At 36.8% G+C, this 18,169-nt stretch overlaps 1 protein-coding gene across 1 annotated transcript; it reads left to right on the plus strand.

The window, feature by feature from the left end:
- Positions 1-13,481: 13,481 nt before the first annotated feature.
- Positions 13,482-17,720, plus strand: LOC143757774 (uncharacterized). The gene is made up of 9 exons (XM_077248583.1): positions 13,482-13,650; positions 13,871-14,143; positions 14,322-14,678; positions 15,482-15,688; positions 15,887-15,981; positions 16,110-16,160; positions 16,310-16,691; positions 16,790-16,969; positions 17,577-17,720. Exons 1-9 carry the CDS (start codon positions 13,623-13,625, stop codon positions 17,615-17,617), a joined length of 1,614 nt encoding a protein of 537 aa, XP_077104698.1. The 5' UTR covers positions 13,482-13,622; the 3' UTR covers positions 17,618-17,720.
- Positions 17,721-18,169: the final 449 nt, after the last annotated feature.

An 18,169-nucleotide genomic window follows, 5' to 3' on the forward strand; every position in this document is an offset into this window, starting at 1 on the left:
AAGTCATTTTTGCTTTGTTTTTTAAAAGTTAAGTCAAGACAAGTCATCTTTATCTCTATAGCTCCTCTGTGCAAAAATATTGATATAACTAATCGCAATATTTTTTTTCACGATAGTGTATCAATATTCCAACCTCTAATATCAACACTTTTGTTTAGATCATGTTTTAAATGGATTTAAAATGACGTTAACATTTCATATTGATTATAAGTCAGGGAATAATAAATTAGATAAAGCAAATGCCGTACGTTAATTTTGCCAGATTACACTCAATTATTCAGGACACAACCAGCTTGTTTTATCACTTAAGACACCACGCAGATGAAATGGAGGCACTGCGACCTCAGCCGAAATCTGTTGATTCAATGCAAACTACACTGGATAACGGAGTCGCTGCTGCATTTCATTTGTAAGGATTTGCGGCCGTATAGTGTGGTTGAAAACCCGTTAAGGCATAAGGTGAACACTATGGATGCGCGCTATGTGATCCCGACTCAGATGAGTTATCAAAATATTAAAAAAAATGTTTACAGCATACTAGACCATAGTCAAGTCACCTTTATTTATATAGCACTTTTTACTAAACAGATTTTTGTAAAGCAGCTTTACAGTGATTACAGGGAAATAATGCAACAAAGTTTTAGGCTTTACAGTTCTAGAACAAAATAGTGTCACTGTCCATATTAAGTAAGTTCAGTACTTGATTAATTTAGGTAGTAAAAATCATTAGGTATTAATTTAGTTCATTTATCTATACAGCAGCTCTGGAGAAAACAGTGATGTCATCGTCCAGCTCAGTTTTTATATAATATAATATGTTGAATATTAAGCATACTGACTATTTCAGTTTTATGAATGTTTACTTAATGCACTTTATTTTTTATTTACAAATACCAGAATACTTCAGGTGGTACACAGTTGTATTTTCAGTAGGGCTGCAACAACTAATCGATAAAATCGATTATAATCGATTATGAAAATCGTTGTCAACGAATGTCATTATCGATTAGTTGGTCTGCTTACGTCACGGGGAGCGTTTACTGGTACGCACACACACGCAAGGTCTCTCTCCCTCAGGCTCTCTGCCGAGCGCGCGCGCTACACGTTTTGGAGCAGTCTCTTCTGTCTCGCATGCGCGCTCTTGCTTGCGCGCTCTAGATTTTCGAGCATTAGTTTGAACTAATTCGCGGGCATCAGGGAGCCGCAATCAATATGCGGGAGACTCCCGGGACTTCCGGGATGTCTGTATTTTGTCTCGAGCATCAGGTTGTGCAATCAGTTCGCTCGCAACGTAAGTGATGGATTAAAATAGCGCTACCGCAGAAATAGGTTAAATTAAAACGGTGTTTACAAAGTGAAGCATTAAATACAAAGGCAGTTAATAACAGCAGCAGTAAAATATTGTAGTCACTGTACTCAGTGGTTTTCAGCGAATGCTTGTGCACTAATGCATAATTTCTCCTGTCCTTTACTCAAGCCTGTTAGCTTGCTGGGTAACGTTACCTCCATTCCGTTCTCTTTTTATAGCATTTGTCTACTAAGTTTTAATTGTTTTTCAAACGCGATCTACTGCGGCTCTACGTTCACACAATTGTTTTCAGTCTTTCTATATTTATTTAATCAATTTATCCTTATATTATATTCTTTTATATATTATATATATAATATATATTATATTCTTTATCCTTATATTCCTTATATATAATTAATTTTAAATAAAAATTAAATGAATTATATATTTTAGATGTTTTTAGTTTGTTTTTAGTTCAGATATTCACATCTGAACAACATGTCTGTGTAAATTTGTTTTAACAAAAATTGTGTTAAAACATAATATGTTGGATATCATTTTTTTAACAATAATCATGTTTGTCAACTTGCCATCAGCAATTATCATTAAAAACAATGCAAATATTGATATTAGTAAAACTCAATGTGTGGCTTTTGCACTTTTTAAAGTACACTTTTACACATAAATACCCTGATTTATGGTTTTATTTAGTTATAATAAAAAAAAAATCTAATTTAATTTCTATCCGATTAATCGATTAATCGAAAAAATAATCGTCCGATTAATCGATTATCAAAATAATCGTTAGTTGCAGCCCTAATTTTCAGCTCTATTATTTTTTAATATATATTTTTTTAAAGTATTGCAATAAATGACAATATGTATCATATCGGAAAATATTGAGATATATCGTATTGTGACACATGTATCGCTATATGTATGAATCGTGAGGCCCTTGCCAATACCCAGCCCTGTATATGACCAATCTGTATGACCCCTTTGAATAAATGCTTTCAATGAATACAAAAGAAATGCTTTTAAACAGTCTCGGGTTATGAGAAACCTTTGAAGTGAAAAGGCAAAGGCCTATTTTTGTGCTTCCTGAAATAAAACTGTAAATAAAAATCTGCATGGTTGCAAACTTCAGTGTATTGTCTAAGAGTCTGTCTAAAAGATAGCCCTACAATAAATGTGACTAGGGCCTGTGGACAATAATAATAATAATTTGGAGCATGACACCCCTATTAGTTATTTAGGTTAAAGAAGCTATTCTTGTATTATTAGAACAATGTAGGTCAATCTTGAAGCTTATAGGAATATTTACCCAAATACAAAGTTCTGTCATGAAACTCTAGATGGCGCTGACTGATTGGTCCTTAACTCAATCCTGCTTGCAATCACATCATTCTCTTTAGGGCACAGCTGATTGGTTCCTGCTCTATCAGTAGCCAATGAGCTCGCATGCTCAACCTTCGAATATTTCGTTAGCATTTGCAGAGCAGTTTCAGAAACCCTCCTCCTTCCCCAGCTCCACCTGTATAGATCTGCTAAAGGTAATTCATGTACGCTATATTGTACAGCAGCATAGGGCTGGGCGATATGGAGCAAAAAATATATCTCGATATATTTTGCTAGATCTCGATATACGATATATATCTCGATATATTTACAGGAAAAATAACCCCCCAAATACTACTGCAAAAACAAATATGCCAAATACCACAGTCTTTTTTTTATTGAAGTGCAAAGAGGTAGACAGTTCATGTAGGAATAAAGTACTTCTGCGACATACAAAAATAATAATTTAACTGTGAAATAAAGGAAGAAAAAAAAAATATTGCCTTCTTTTCATTCAAAAATGAAACAACTCAACTCAAGGTAGGCAGTGCATATAGGAACAAAGTGCTTCTGCCTGCCTAATGTGTTTTCTCTCTAAATTCATGCTCACATTCTGTATTTTAATATAATATAATATAACATAGCCGTCGCTGAATGTCCAATAAAGCTGTTCTCATTTCCTATATTATTTTTGTCAGACAATAGAACAAGTAGCTATGATATAGTGAATGACTACATTTTTTTTATATGTGTAAAATTAACTGAATTGAGAGAGTTTGGGAACGGGGTGAAAGCAATGTGATAGTGAGTATTACAAGTAATAAGCAAAAGAAAGGAAATTAAAATGGTCAAACAAAACTTTAAATATAAAACAAAAGAGAAGCAGATAAGTGACAAGTCCGTGGAAAAACAAAAAAACTGGCGCGCGCTCAACACATGAATGTGCTGCTGCTCGTCTCAGCCATTCACTGAACAAGGTAGACGCAGTTAGAGAGAGTGACGGCAGGGAGAAAGCAAGAGCTTGCGCTCGCAGAACAGCACTGGCAACATCTGGAGGTTACTGAGGTTTGTCTAAAAAGTCGCTAGATTTGTCACTAGTCGCTTTTTTGAAAAAAAAATTCGCTAAAGGGGTCTGAAAAGTCGCTAAAATAGCGAAAAAGGTGCTAAGTTGGCAACACTGCACGCGAGGGGAGGGGGAACAAAAGCAAGGAGGCGGGGGCGAGCACAGTACAGTACAGAGAAGGCAAACAAGCAAAGTGGCGAAATCAGAATTAAATATGAACAATATATCGATATATACGATATGTCAAAATCCATATCGTGTTTAAAAAATATCTCGATATATTTTAAATATCGAGATATCGCCCACTCCTACAGCAGCAGCACGTCTTCCTCGCTCACAGCAGCGTGTCTGTGTATGTATTGGCAGTAGCAAGTCCCGTACAAGACCAAACATATCAAAGTTGTTACTACCGTGACCAGTAACGTTAGGCCTATCGCTCCGGAGACTGTAAGCTGGGTCACGAACAGTTGGTACAGATCTATCCTAGAGTAACAACTTTTAGCAAAGTCTGATTTGTACTGACCCTCATTCACAAAGATGTCTGGTGTGTTACGTCCCAGGACGTACTGTTATTTTTTTTTATTTTTATGTTATTGATTTATTGATGTTGTGCATTTATATGCTGTGCAGTTTGTTGTCCCTTTCTCTCTCTCTCTCTCTCTCTCTCTCTCTTTCTCTCCCTCTCTCTCTCTCTCTGTGCAGAGCTTGATTGGGTTCAGCTGCGGCAGATTACGATGAGGAGCGGGAGCGTTTAAATGCTGAGAAATACTGCAGTGAGAGAGAGCTCCTTTTGCACGCGCGTCGTAGAGCTCCGTCGTCCTTTGTCTCCTGCCCCAGACATTTTACCTAGATCAGTAGCGTTGGTGTGCTGATCTTTTAGTGGGTTCTCCCTGTGTGGGATTCTCACGGTGTAATTATGAGGCACATTATCTCTTTATCTGAATGTCGTAAGTTTCTTTCTTTTCTTGTTCATTGATTTAAATATATTTTTTTCTCTGTTTATTTTGTCGCTGACTTATGTCATCAGACTAATGTTTAAATTGTTACTTTGAAAGCCGTAGGGAGGAGGTTGCCATTCTTTTCTTTATTAATTGTTTTCTCTTGTTTATTGGTTAGTTAGGGAGTAAGGGAAGGTTGTTGTATTTTCTTTGCGGATATTTTTCATTTTTTATGTAAGTTACATTAAATTCCTTTTTAGGTAGAATCCCCTTTTGGTTTGTTATTTTGGCTTGAACCCCTCCTGAAGATTCACGCTTTCTGCTTTTCTATTTCTGAGTAAATAAAAAAGCTTAATCTTGACACTATTTTTTTTTTGTGGTACTTTTTGTATGATCTGGGACAGGAGAAGGGATATTTCAAATCAGTTTTTTTTTTTTTTTTGTCATCGGCATTCCTAACCCTAGACGGGGAGGTTGTGACAGGTGTAAAATGATTCACGCAAACATAAACGCATTTAGGTAGATTGGGGGCGCATGTTCATTCTTACATCCAACAACAAAACACCTCAATCGCTTAGGAGACATTGTTGGACTGTGTTTAGCTCACTCAGGGCGGGTCTATGCTAATACGTAGTCACATTTCCCCAAATCTGCAAACGGCTTGTTCTGAGACACTGCTTATGATTTATGGAGATTTAAATAAAAGCACTGGGTGGATTTTGATCATTATAGGGTGGTTGTGTACACACACTGCCAACACACATTTATGTTCAAACACCATTTAAAAGTGAATTTTGCATAATAGGTGCCCTTTAACTAATGTAGTTATAGGCTAACTAATGTTAACAAAATCTTGGTTTAAAATGTTACCAATGTTTTGCAAAAGTGAGGGACTGTCGCACTGTACAACCATGTTAAATGAACTACCATTCAAGAAGTTAACGTGATATTTGACTCAAATTTCATGCATTTAAAAGCGAGATGACGCTACAGCGCTCTTGCCCAAGCATTGATGCGCTCGCTCCAGTCAGCGAGTATGACAAGTTCTTCAGTTACCGTTTAAAAGGGACAGTGGTTCAACCTCAATTTTATGAAGCGACGTGAGTATATCTATCTATCCCTTAACCATAACTTAGAAAACATTCATCTCCAACGCATGTTCACGAGAGAACCCTGGCGATGCGAGACAACAATTATGTTTTTGTTTTTTTTGCACAAAGCAATCATGTCACTACATAAAATTGAGATTAAACCACTGGAGTCACATGGATTACTTCACTAGTCCCGTGACGTCTTTAATAACTTTTTCTAGGCATTGAAAGTAGTAGTTGCGTGGACTGTTAATGGAGGGACAGAAGTAGGGATGCCCGCTTCTGAAGATGCACGAAACGCCTGCTCAGTGTTGCATTGTGCTCTCCGCTTCGTGTGTGTGTTGCGCGCTCTGCTCAGACGCTCACAGCCCAAACGCATGTACCGTTCACGCCTACCGGAAAAGCAAAGTCCGCTAAAAAACATGCCGACATTATATTTCTCTGGACTTGTTTCTGTTTGCAATAGCCCTACTGTGCTGTAATATGGTGTGTATAGTTGTTCTGTAATATGGTGTGTATAGTTGTGCAGTAATATGGTGTGTATAGTTGTGCTGTAATATGGTGTGTATAGTTGTGCTGTAATATGGTGTGTATAGTTGTGCAGTAATATGGTGTGTGTAGTTGTGCTGTAATATGGTGTGTATAGTTGTGCTGTAATATGGTGTGTATAGTTGTGCAGTAATATGGTGTGTATAGTTGTGCTGTAATATGGTGTGTGTAGTTGTGCTGTAATATGGTGTGTATAGTTGTGCTGTAATATGGTGTGTGTAGTTGTGCTGTAATATGGTGTGTATAGTTGTGCTGTAATATGGTGTGTGTAGTTGTGCTGTAATATGGTGTGTATAGTTGTGCTGTAATATGGTGTGTATAGTTGCGCTGTAATATGGTGTGCTGTAATATGGTGTGTATAGTTGCGCTGTAATATGGTGTGTATAGTTGTGCAGTAATATGGTGTGTATAGTTGTGCTGTAATATGGTGTGTATAGTTGTGCAGTAATTGTCACGGATTGGCCAGGTTCTTCCACCACAATCACCCAACGATCACAGTCACCTGAGTTTTAACAAGAGACACCTGCACCCCATTAGCCACTCTGCTTCATAAGCACACACCACACACCTCTCATTGTCCGGGCTCGTTCATACGAAGCGGACTTATAGTGCTTCTCTCTACGAGTATCACTAACCTATCTACCCTGTGTTTACTTACCAGTTCTCTGTGCCGATCCCAGTCTGTCCAGATCATCTCTGCCGTGGTGTACAAGCCGTAAGCCTTTCAGTCCAGTCAAGGGGTGCGTGAGTGTGTGCCGTCAGCCTGTTAGCCTCTTCTCCACTCAGGATATCTCCATCCGACGTTACTGCAAAGGAAATATCCATTATCCATCCACGGACTGCATTCAAGTATTATCCATATCTGAACTCTGTTACTCACCCATTTCTGCACGTTGAAGTATCCTGAAACTCTGCTGTTTGAATTAAACATTATCATCACTACCTACCTTGTTGTCCGTCTGCTTCCGTAACAGTAATATGGTGTGTATAGTTGTGCTGTAATATGGTGTGTATAGTTGTGCTGTAATATGGTGTGTATAGTTGTGCTGTAATATGGTGTGTACAGTTGTGCTGTAATATGGTGTGTAGTCGTGCTGTAATATGGTGTGTGTAGTCGTGCTGTAATATGGTGTGTGTAGTTGTGCTGTAATATGGTGTGTATAGTTGTGCTGTAATATGGTGTGTATAGTTGTGCTGTAATATGGTGTAATATGGTGTGTGTAGTTGTGCTGTAATATGGTGTGTGTAGTTGTGCTGTAATATGGTGTGTGTAGTTGTGCTGTAATATGGTGTGTATAGTTGTGCAGTAATATGGTGTGTATAGCTGTGCTGTAATATGGTGTGTAGTCGTGCTGTAATATGGTGTGTGTAGTCGTGCTGTAATATGGTGTGTGTAGTCGTGCTGTAATATGGTGTGTGTAGTTGTGCTGTAATATGGTGTGTATAGTTGTGCAGTAATATGGTGTGTACAGTTGTGCTGTAATATGGTGTGTAGTTGTGCTTTAATATGGTGTGTATAGTAGTGCTGTAAATGGTGTGTGTAGTTGTGCTGTAATATGGTGTGTATAGTTGTGCAGTAATATGGTGTGTACAGTTGTGCTGTAATATGGTGTGTAGTTGTGCTTTAATATGGTGTGTATAGTAGTGCTGTAAATGGTGTGTGTAGCTGTGCTGTAATATGGTGTGTATAGTTGTGCTGTAATATGGTGTGTGTAGTTGTGCTGTAATATGGTGTGTGTAGTTGTGCTGTAATATGGTGTGTGTAGTTGTGCTGATTTTGTTGCAAAGAACTGAATGAAGAATAATATATTGATATGAATATATTTTAATATAGGCCTATTTTTTGTCAAATGTTTGTATTACTTTAAATAAAAGTGTGGTTATTTTATTTTATTCGCTTGATTTTTTTTTTATTCAGATTCATTAAATTATTGAATTTAATTAAAGTTTTAATAATAATACAATTATACCAAACAAAACTCATTTAAAATAAGAAATGAATATATATATATATATTGTTTATATATATCATTTTCAGTTTTGGTTTCGGCCCAGAATTTTTCTTTCGGTGCATTCCTAGACAGAAGGTTTTCATATTTATTTAAAAATAATAATTATTTACAGGTCCTTCTCAAAAAATTAGCATATTGTGATAAAGTTCATTATTTTCCATAATGTAATGATAAAAATTAAATTTTTATATATTTTAGATTCATTGCACACCAACTGAAATATTTCAGGTCTTTTATTGTTTTAATACTGATGATTTTGGCATACAGCTCATGAAAACCCAAAATTCCTATCTCAAAAAATTAGCATATCATGAAAAGGGTCTCTAAACGAGCTATTAACCTAATCATCTGAATCAACGAATTAACTCTAAACACCTGCAAAAGATTCCTGAGGCTTTTAAAAACTCCCAGCCTGTTTCATTACTCAAAATCGCAGTCATGGGTAAGACTGCCGACCTGACTGCTGACCAGAAGGCCATCATTGACACCCTCAAGCAAGAGGGTAAGACACAGAAAGACATTTTTTTAGAAGGACCTGTATTTAAAAAGATCTTCATTTGTGTTCCAAAGATGAACGAAAGACTTACAGGTTTGGAACGACATGAGGGTGAGTAATTAATGACAGAATTTACCCAAAAAATGACCCATTAACAAGAAGAATCACTGAAGGAAAGAAGAAATGGATCCATGAGCCACAGAGAAGTGTGATTTATCAAAGCTGATTTGATAGTGTTGCTTTTACTTACAGGATGAATGTCATTTAAGCTGCGCTTCATTTCAGCATAATATTGGACACACCATTTTTCCATTTGTGAGGTATGGCGATGATGGCGGGATAGCAGGAAGGGTTTTAAAGGCAATTTGTCCATGATCATCTTTGAAAGACAAGTTTACAGAAAAAATAAATAAAAGTTTTCATCCATACCACGCGTGTGTGGACCTAATTTCATATGCACTTATACCCCTTTTCCACCAAAAAAGAACTGGTTCGGAACTGGTGCTGGTTCAAAGTTGGTTCAACTTGCGAACCTTCTCAGAACCTGTTTGTTTTTCCACTGCGCCCAGCGAACGACGTCGTTACGTCACTGTGTGCGTCGCCATACGTCTTAGCTAGAAACGCTTGCAAGTACAACATTACTTAGGGATTATCTCTAACTCGTGTACCAAGAAGGCTTTAAAAACAATTAAAATATGTAAGTCTTTTAATCTTTTCCTTTGATATGTAATCTTTTCTGATTAGTTATGTACCTCTGTCTTGTGTCTTTTTTTCTTTCCGTTTATTTGTTCTATATTGTGACTGTTTTCTTATTTGCTTACATAATGTTTTCAATAAAAAAATAAAATAAAAAGAAAGCTAGAAACGCTTGCGTTAACTTCTAGCATAACAATTACAATGGCGGACTACATCGTGTTTCTGTAAATGTTTCTCCTGGCTCTGCGGTCAGAAAAGATGTTTAGAACACATCTAAACCAGCCCCCGACGTAAGCATGACGAGGTAAAAGAACGGTTCTCTGATTCTAGTCCAGCAAAGAGTCGGTGCCGCTTTGGAACCAGTTTTCCTGGCTGAGAACCGGTTCTTTGGCTGTCGAAACACAAAGAACTGGTTCGCGAGTAGGCCCCGGCTCCGAACCGGCTCTCAAAATGCTCTGGTGGAAAAGGGGTTTTAGACACAGCCAAAATAATTTTTTCCAAAATAAGAAACCCCTTCCCAACACTGAACATCATTAAACTCACCATTCCAAGAAAACCATCAAGTCTGGGAAGTTCTCTAATGATTTCTTCAATAGTTTTTGTCCCAGAGGATCAAATCACTGCAGTTTGTTGAGGTGTTGTACGTCTCATGTACTCCTCGGCACGGCTGGGAGGGCTTCCGATGTTCTTCTGCCACTCAATCATTGTCAGTCATCAGACAACTCAGACTCTATTGAAATTAAAACATACCGTATTAAAATTAGGGAAGACAGCTGGAAAAACAAACATAAGTAATTAAATGTACCCCAGAGTTTCCCGAACAACCTGGTTCTGTAGTAATTACCAGTTTGTTAATAGAGAGACTGCGAGACCAGAAATGGGTGTGAGATAAGGACAACATCCAAAATGTGTACTAGTGGAGATAGTCGAGAACCAGAGTCGAGAACCACTGTCATCCAGCAGCATCAAACCTTCATCCACTCCTTCCTCTGTGTTCGAATGAAGCACAAAAAATTATAATAGTTACAGAAACGTAAGTTACACTAGTCCTTAAAAATAACTATTTTGTGTATCACTTTTTTCAATAGCTTAGCTTCAATAGCAATGTTTCAATTAAATGGCAGAGCTTCGATTGTTTTAGTCTTTGCTTCACAAATTAATCAATTTGTCTAAAACATAAGTACAACAAATTTAGTACACAATTTAACATAAAGGCAAAAGCTGTCATAGCTTCATCAGAAAAAAAAAAACTAACGTTATAACTGGATGTTTCAGCTACTCCTGTAGTTATATTCATATAACAACATGCATTATGAATATACCACATTTCTGCCAAAATACCATAGTTGTAGTTTGTGTTACTACAGTAAATCTTGTCATTTGTGGACAGGAAAACATTGTAACTGTCATAAATGAATCGTTCATTGGTCAACCTTTAACAAACTGTAGATAAACATGAACGAAACGGGTCTGAATCCGAAATCGCCCTTAAATCCTGATTCACTATTCCCTGCGTTAGTCACTAATATTGTTCACTTGAAGGAGTGAATGAAAACGAGTGAGTGAATTCGGACAGCCGTTGAGCGTAACGTTACATCGGCTGTAAACTCGGTATTGCTGTGCAATGTAGGATTGAATAAGTTCACTCAATAACGTCCACTATGGTTTCGGACACCGCTACAAATGGCTGTTCCCTCAAATAACGCCATATTTTAAGGGTACAGGGAGCGATGTCGGAAAGTCTCTGTAGCGCTGCTTCAGGTGTGAAAGACTATCACGAATACCGTAAAACAGTCGTAATGCTAGATAGTCATTTCAGACTAGGCCTAACGTTAACTTTAATAGGTCTATCACCGTAGTTACGTGACGTTAGTACATATCTAAACAGTTTCGCTAATATAACGTTAATGTTTTAATTACTTTATGCTAGCGAGCTAACTGGGATAGCTAGAATTCATTTCCAATCGATCTCACTTCCTGGAAATTATTAAAACGGACTAAAGGGAACTTCGATTTTAAAAAATATATAAAATTCAGTTTTTGGGATATATACAACGTTTCAGTACACGATACTTAACGTTAATGTTATAAGTAATATATAAAATTACGATATGACTTACTTTTCGTCATCAGGCTGCAGCAGCTTCTGTGTGTTGACTGTCACTGGACCGTTAAAATTTGAACAGTTGCTGAATGTGGAAACTGTATTTAACCCAACAACCGGGTCATTTACATTTTGTTAATTGTAGTAATTGTCTTACACTGTTTTAACATTAGAGTGAAATAATAATAATGATAATAATTCTTAAAAAATAGTGTCAATCAATTTAAAAAAAATAGATCATCAATCACACATTTTTTCTGATTAATCACGAATAAAACGCACTTAAACACACTTTAGTTTTGATATATTTTATAATGCTGTAGAAACAATATAAATATAGGATATTTTAAATTCTTGTTTAATGGCATCTTTTATGAATAAAGGCCATTACTGCTACTGATGTCTTGATGAAAATGATTCCCCATTTTAAACATTAATTATAACAAAATGTCAATTGCTGCAGTTTATTTACAATGTTTAATTAATCTGAATTATATATATTTTTAAACTTGGTCTGAATGAAAGATTCAATGACTCACTCAAAGACTCACTTGTTACTGGATGAATCAGCATTTTTGAACAAATCTCCTGAATGAATGATTCAATGACTATTTTTTACAGTCACTTGTTGCCATCTGGTGGCGTAACAATGTTATGGATCAGTTTCAAAGTTTCGCTACTTTAGAGAGTTTTAATGTTAAAAAACTGAATCATTTATTTATTTGACCACTGATTGAAGCTTTAAAAACTTTCCCCCAATAAATAAATAAAGATTAAAAAATGTTCAAAGTGATCATGTGTTTATTGCAATGCACAAATGTATTTGGCAGAATGATAAAAAAAAAGATTATTCATTATTTACCTGGAAAATATTAAAAAACATACAAAGAACTTGCAATGTAGCACTCATAACAAATAATTGATATAACATGTAAAAGGAGAAATCTATAATGAGTGTATAAATCTTTAAAAAACTGTTCTTTGTAAGTGCTGACATACTGTATAGATTCTATACATCTCCAGACTGTATAGTACATAGGCAGTGTTAGGTGACTATGATAATGACTAATTTAGTTTCCTCAGCAATTTAAAAGAAATTCATATAACATGCCTAGCTTAGTTAAAATTGCAGGGGTAATATTAGATAGCAATTATAATGCAATATAATACAAGACGTGCTCTCATTTGCAAGAAGATATCACAATAACACATTAAACAGTGCAAGATAAAGAATGTGTGTGTAGTACGTAAGTGAGTAGACGGGTGTTTTAGTGACCTTTGAAAACATCAAAACTATGCACACAAATTAACAATTTACAGTAAATGAAAAAAATAGTACACTATCACATCTTAAACAAGCATGACATCACACAACAGCAGAATCCAGAGGCTGATCATTTTAGTTTATAATAAGATGATGTCCCATTTATTCTCACTTGTGCCTTTTTTTGCACGCATTTACAAGGATTTTAATAATAAAACTGTTCAGAAAGAATAAACCCCATATGTATTAAAGAAAACGTTCAAAATTAACGTTAAAATGAATAACTATTCAACTAGTCAAAATAACTATTCAATAATGAGTTCAGATTCGATGTGTGCTCATGTGCGCGTGCATGCATAATTGAGTGATTCGAATTTCAGTTGCTATAGCGACGCGTGTTATGAATTCTGAATGCATATTTAAACTCGAACCGATCGCTGTCTGTTGGTTGAGAGAGACGAGGCGAATTCACAGACTTTTGCAGAAAATTTTCTGAGCGAATTTTGTGACTTTGAAGCTGTTTTCTGGATTTCTGAGAGGAGACTTTTATTCTAGGAGGACATCGGAGAAGATATTACATAGCCTAGTTATATATTTGAAAGAGTCATATAATTTCTGAAAATACTCTTATAGTTTTCTTATTTTAGAAGGAGTTTTATTTAATTTATTTTTGGATTATTTATTTTTTTATTTAAGGAGATTTGTATTTTATTGTATTTGTATTTTGTGCTGTATTTTGTATTGTTGTTGTTGTTGTTTGCAGTTTGCAGGAGGATATCGATGGCTCACATGATGGGTGAAAGAGGAGGTGAGTGCTTTAGTTTTTTATTTATGGTTTATGGTATGATTTTGTACAATGACTGACTACATTAATGTGAAGAACCCATTTGATCACATATATTTGATTCCTTGCATGTGAAATAAACTTTCAATTTGAGTAACTGAAGTACCAATTTGTAATTGACCACTGACATTGATTATTATTAAAACATTAGTAACTACAGTATGTGGTGTGTGTAATATTCCAGCCTCAGGCCGCTCCAGATCCAGGAGAGCTGCTTTCTCTCAGACGGCTGGTCAGGAGGTTTGGAGACCCGGTTCTGATGACCGTGATCAGGATCCGCTGCCAGACCCGACACAGACACAGAGCCAGGATCTTCCTGGATATTTAACACCTCTGTCTTCTGAGTCTGTTTCTGTGTCCACAGGTCAGGCTGACAGGAGGAGGACGAGGAAGAGCGGCAGCCAGAAGAGCCCAGATGATGGACGTCCGTTCACTTCATCGAAACACTCTCGCAGAGGTCAGAATAGGCTTTAATAAAGAAGTTCTGGCTCAGTTTCTAGTTCTATTTTCAATGGCTGATTTGTCGTTGAAATAAGTTGAACCAACTAAAGTAACAATTTGGTGTGACCAGACATTGATTATTCATATTATATATTTATAAAAAAAAAATGTCTTTGATGTGTGAAATTTTCCAGCCTCAGGCCGCTCCAGATCCGGGAGAACTGCTTCCACAGATTCTTCTCCGGGCATCATGTCATCATCAGCTTTGTCCCTCTCTGAGGTCGATGTCGGGCGCTGGTTCTGGAGAGAGTCGTTGAGTCTGAGCAGCAGAGGCTCGTACAGCGTCGAATGGAGGCGGAGTGGCGATGGATCGGAGAGCCGAAACCAACAGGACAGTTGCAGCAACTGCTGTTTGTCCAGGTCCGACAGCCTGGAAGGATTGCTGTGCCCTCCGCTGCCCGGGCAAGTTCCTGTCGAGCCAACAGAGACTTCAAACGGCCGGACCGCTCAGGGTGCCATGGAGGCTTCTCCTGTGAACAAGAGCTCAACAGGTGAGACTGAAATAAGGCTGGGCAGTGTCAAGTCTACAGAGAGACATTTTGCTATTTCATGCACAAGTTTTAAACATGTCAGACACATTTACTGTTGCTCAGCAAAATTTAAAAAAAATATATATATATATTAATTGGACATTCGTCTAACCTTTTCAGGACATTCCGAGAACATTCAAAAGTAACGTTCCCATAATGCAAAATTATAAAATAGATTGTTCCTTTAACTAAGAAAAACTTTTTTTTTTTCAGGGAACATTTTGAAATAACATTTTCATAATTTAATGGAAACGTTAGCAAAACGTTCTCAATATGCGATGAACTCGATGGTACTTGCTCTGTCGGACACACACCAGAAACACGCGCACAGAAAGCAAACGATCCAGAATAGAATTCTATTTCGCCACTTATTGCTCTCGAATTGTCAAATACACGCAAAATTGTCAATTGTCGTACCGAGCATTACAGAGTCGGTTATTATATAAATAAGACATTGCTATGCATTTACCAGAACTGACCAAATGGGTCAAATCTTTTTAATAAAAGATCAGATAAAAAAATTAAATTATCGTCCTAATTGTGACTTAAAATGACTATTAATATTGTGCAAAAAGATTTTGGTTAATTTATGCAGGCATTAAGCAGAATTCAGGCGGGTAGCGTGGAAATATTTCATTACTTTGGATTTGTTACATTACAGAAAAGAATTTAAAAGTGAAATGTAAAGTATGTCATTATTGCTTAATTTGACGTCAGAGATGTTTCTAATAGTTGTGTTTTCAATTGTGTTTTCTTCATTTCAGGAAAAGCTCGAGAATGTAGGAAGAGGAAAGGAACTGGTTGTTTGCTCAGGCTCTGGAAGGCTATGAAGTGTGTTTTCTGCTGCTGTTGTCACTGTAGTGCTGTGAATGTTGTGGAGCCTTTTGTTCCTCCAGCAGATCTGGAGCCAGAGCCTGATCCTGATCCATCATCACCTGCTCCAGATCACTCCGGCGTCAAGACAAATAATGGTACATCGCCACTCATTATTTCTACAACATTATTTACAACAGGATTATCTTGTTGTCAACTAAAAATAAGGCTTGTTTTCAGAGAACATTAATATTATTTCCCCCATTATTATATTATTTTCTCGACACAACCAGCACTGATATTTTTTAATAAAGCAATAGATCTAGCAAACTAATATTTTTCTGTTTGTTTTTCAGAGTCCTTTGAGTCTCTCTATAACGTTATAAAGATGATTGGATCTGGAGGATTTGGCAGGGTGTACCAGGGAACACGCAAATTTGATGGCAAAAAGGTCAATCTTACCGAATTGTACAAACATTTTGCTCTTCCATGCATCAAAACATATTTAAATCAATTTACAGAAGGTTCAATACTTGGTGCTTGAATACTGTTATTGAAACTGGGTTGTTTTTTTTGCAGGTTGCCATCAAGCGGATACGCAAGATTGACAACAATCGTTATCTTAATATTGTAAGTTGGCCAAAACCTGAATATGTATTGAGTTGTTTAAGTGCAGATTACTATTAGATAAGATTACGTTTAAGAACCGTACATTTAAAGATGATGCGTTTTCTTCTGATTTTTACCCAGCTAACCTTCTGTCTGCCACTTTTCTCTAGCCTGGGCATCCCAAACCTCTCGTTACAGAAGTGGCGCTGCTGATGATGATGAGGCGAGAACCCATAAGCCCCTTCGTCATACAACTATACGAGTGGTTTGAACATCCTGAAGAATTCACTCTGGTTATGGAGTATCCTGAACCCTACGACATCTTGCTGGACTTCATCACTCGTAATCATCAAGTGTTTGAACCAACAGCACGGTTCATCATGCGACAGGCTGTGCTGGCAGTGCAACACTGCATCCATCATGGGGTTTTTCATAATGACATTCATGCGCAGAACTTCCTGTTGAAGAGAAACCCGGTACAGCTCAAGCTGATAGACTTTGGCTGCGGTCAGCTGTTTAGTAGAGATGGCTACGAGAGCAACATTTACATTGGTGAGCATTCTGGGAGTGTGGAAACCTGAATGTAGTGACTTACTAATTATTTGATGTTGAAAAAAAAGCTCAACAATGTGCAAATGTCTTGCTTACAGGAGTACCGGATTACTGCCCACCTGAAGTCTTGACAGAACCTCGATTCCACGCCGTCCCAGCAAATGTCTGGTCTCTAGGAGTGTTGTTGTACAAGATGGTGAACGGATGTTCTCCTTTTCACAACAGAAGAAAAATCACACAAGCCAAAGTTACATTTCAGAACCCCACCTTATCCAAAAGTGAGTGAATAATATTGATACATTGATAAACACACACATAAAGCAAAGGCTTTGTACAGAAACAGTTAAAGGTGAAGTATGTAAGATTTTTTATTTAAAGTCACATTTTGCAGTATATTAATCATGTTTTAGATGTTGTTTTCATAGATGCCAGGTCACATGGTCATGACTAACCAGCTCTCTCCTTATTAAATTTCATACAGAATGCAGGGATCTGATTAGCCAGTGTCTAGCCCGGGATCCAACTAAACGCCCGACGTTAGAGCAGATGTTACAACATAAATGGATTAGTAATGATCTACAGTAGATTGGAGAAGTTCAGGAGATTCACTCGATCAGTTTCAGGTGTGAGGAAGTGTAACAGAGTAGGATTATTATCTTTTGTCTTCAATTCTGGATTATTTGTAGTGAGATTTTTAAATTTGTGTTTATTGTAATGTTCTTGTTATAGTCAAGTCACCTTAATTTATATAGCGCTTTATACAATACAGATTGTTTAAAAGCGGCTTCACGGTAATAAACAGGAAAATAACAGAATCAGTGATGCAAACAGCTCTAAAAAATCATTCATGAGTTGACTTATTCATATAATCTTTGTATTGAATAGGTAATAACATACTTGCTGAGAGCTCTGAGCTCGAGACTTGACCCGAAGCCTGAAGTCCAACTCCAACCTGACAGGAACTCAGAGTCTGTCCACGTCTGAGCAAGAACATGAGAGACTGCAAGACTGGAAAGAAGTCATCAAGTCATCACACACACATTTGCTTTGTTTTAAAAGACATTTTTGCTTTGTTTTTTAAGTGAAGTCAAGACAAGTCATCTTTATCTCTATAGCTCCTCTGTGCAAAAATATTGATATAACTAATCGCAATATTTTTTTTCACGATAGTGTATCAATATTCCAACCTCTAATATCAACATTTTTTTTAGATCATGTTTTAAATGGATTTAAAATGACGTTAACATTTCATATTGATTATAAGTCAGGGAATAATGAATTAGATAAAGCAAATGCCGTACGTTAATTTTGCCAGATTACACTCAATTATTCAGGACACAACCAGCTTGTGTTATCACTAAAGACACCACGCAGATGAAATGGAGGCACTGCGACCTCAGCCGAAATCTGTTGATTCAATGCAAACTACACTGGATAACGGAGTCGCTGCTGCATTTCATTTGTAAGGATTTGCGGCC

The sequence above is a fragment of the Siphateles boraxobius genome, unplaced genomic scaffold, assembly GCF_051911475.1.
Source record: "Siphateles boraxobius isolate OS27281-9 unplaced genomic scaffold, OSU_SipBor_1 11, whole genome shotgun sequence".
Taxonomy (NCBI): domain Eukaryota; kingdom Metazoa; phylum Chordata; class Actinopteri; order Cypriniformes; family Leuciscidae; genus Siphateles; species Siphateles boraxobius.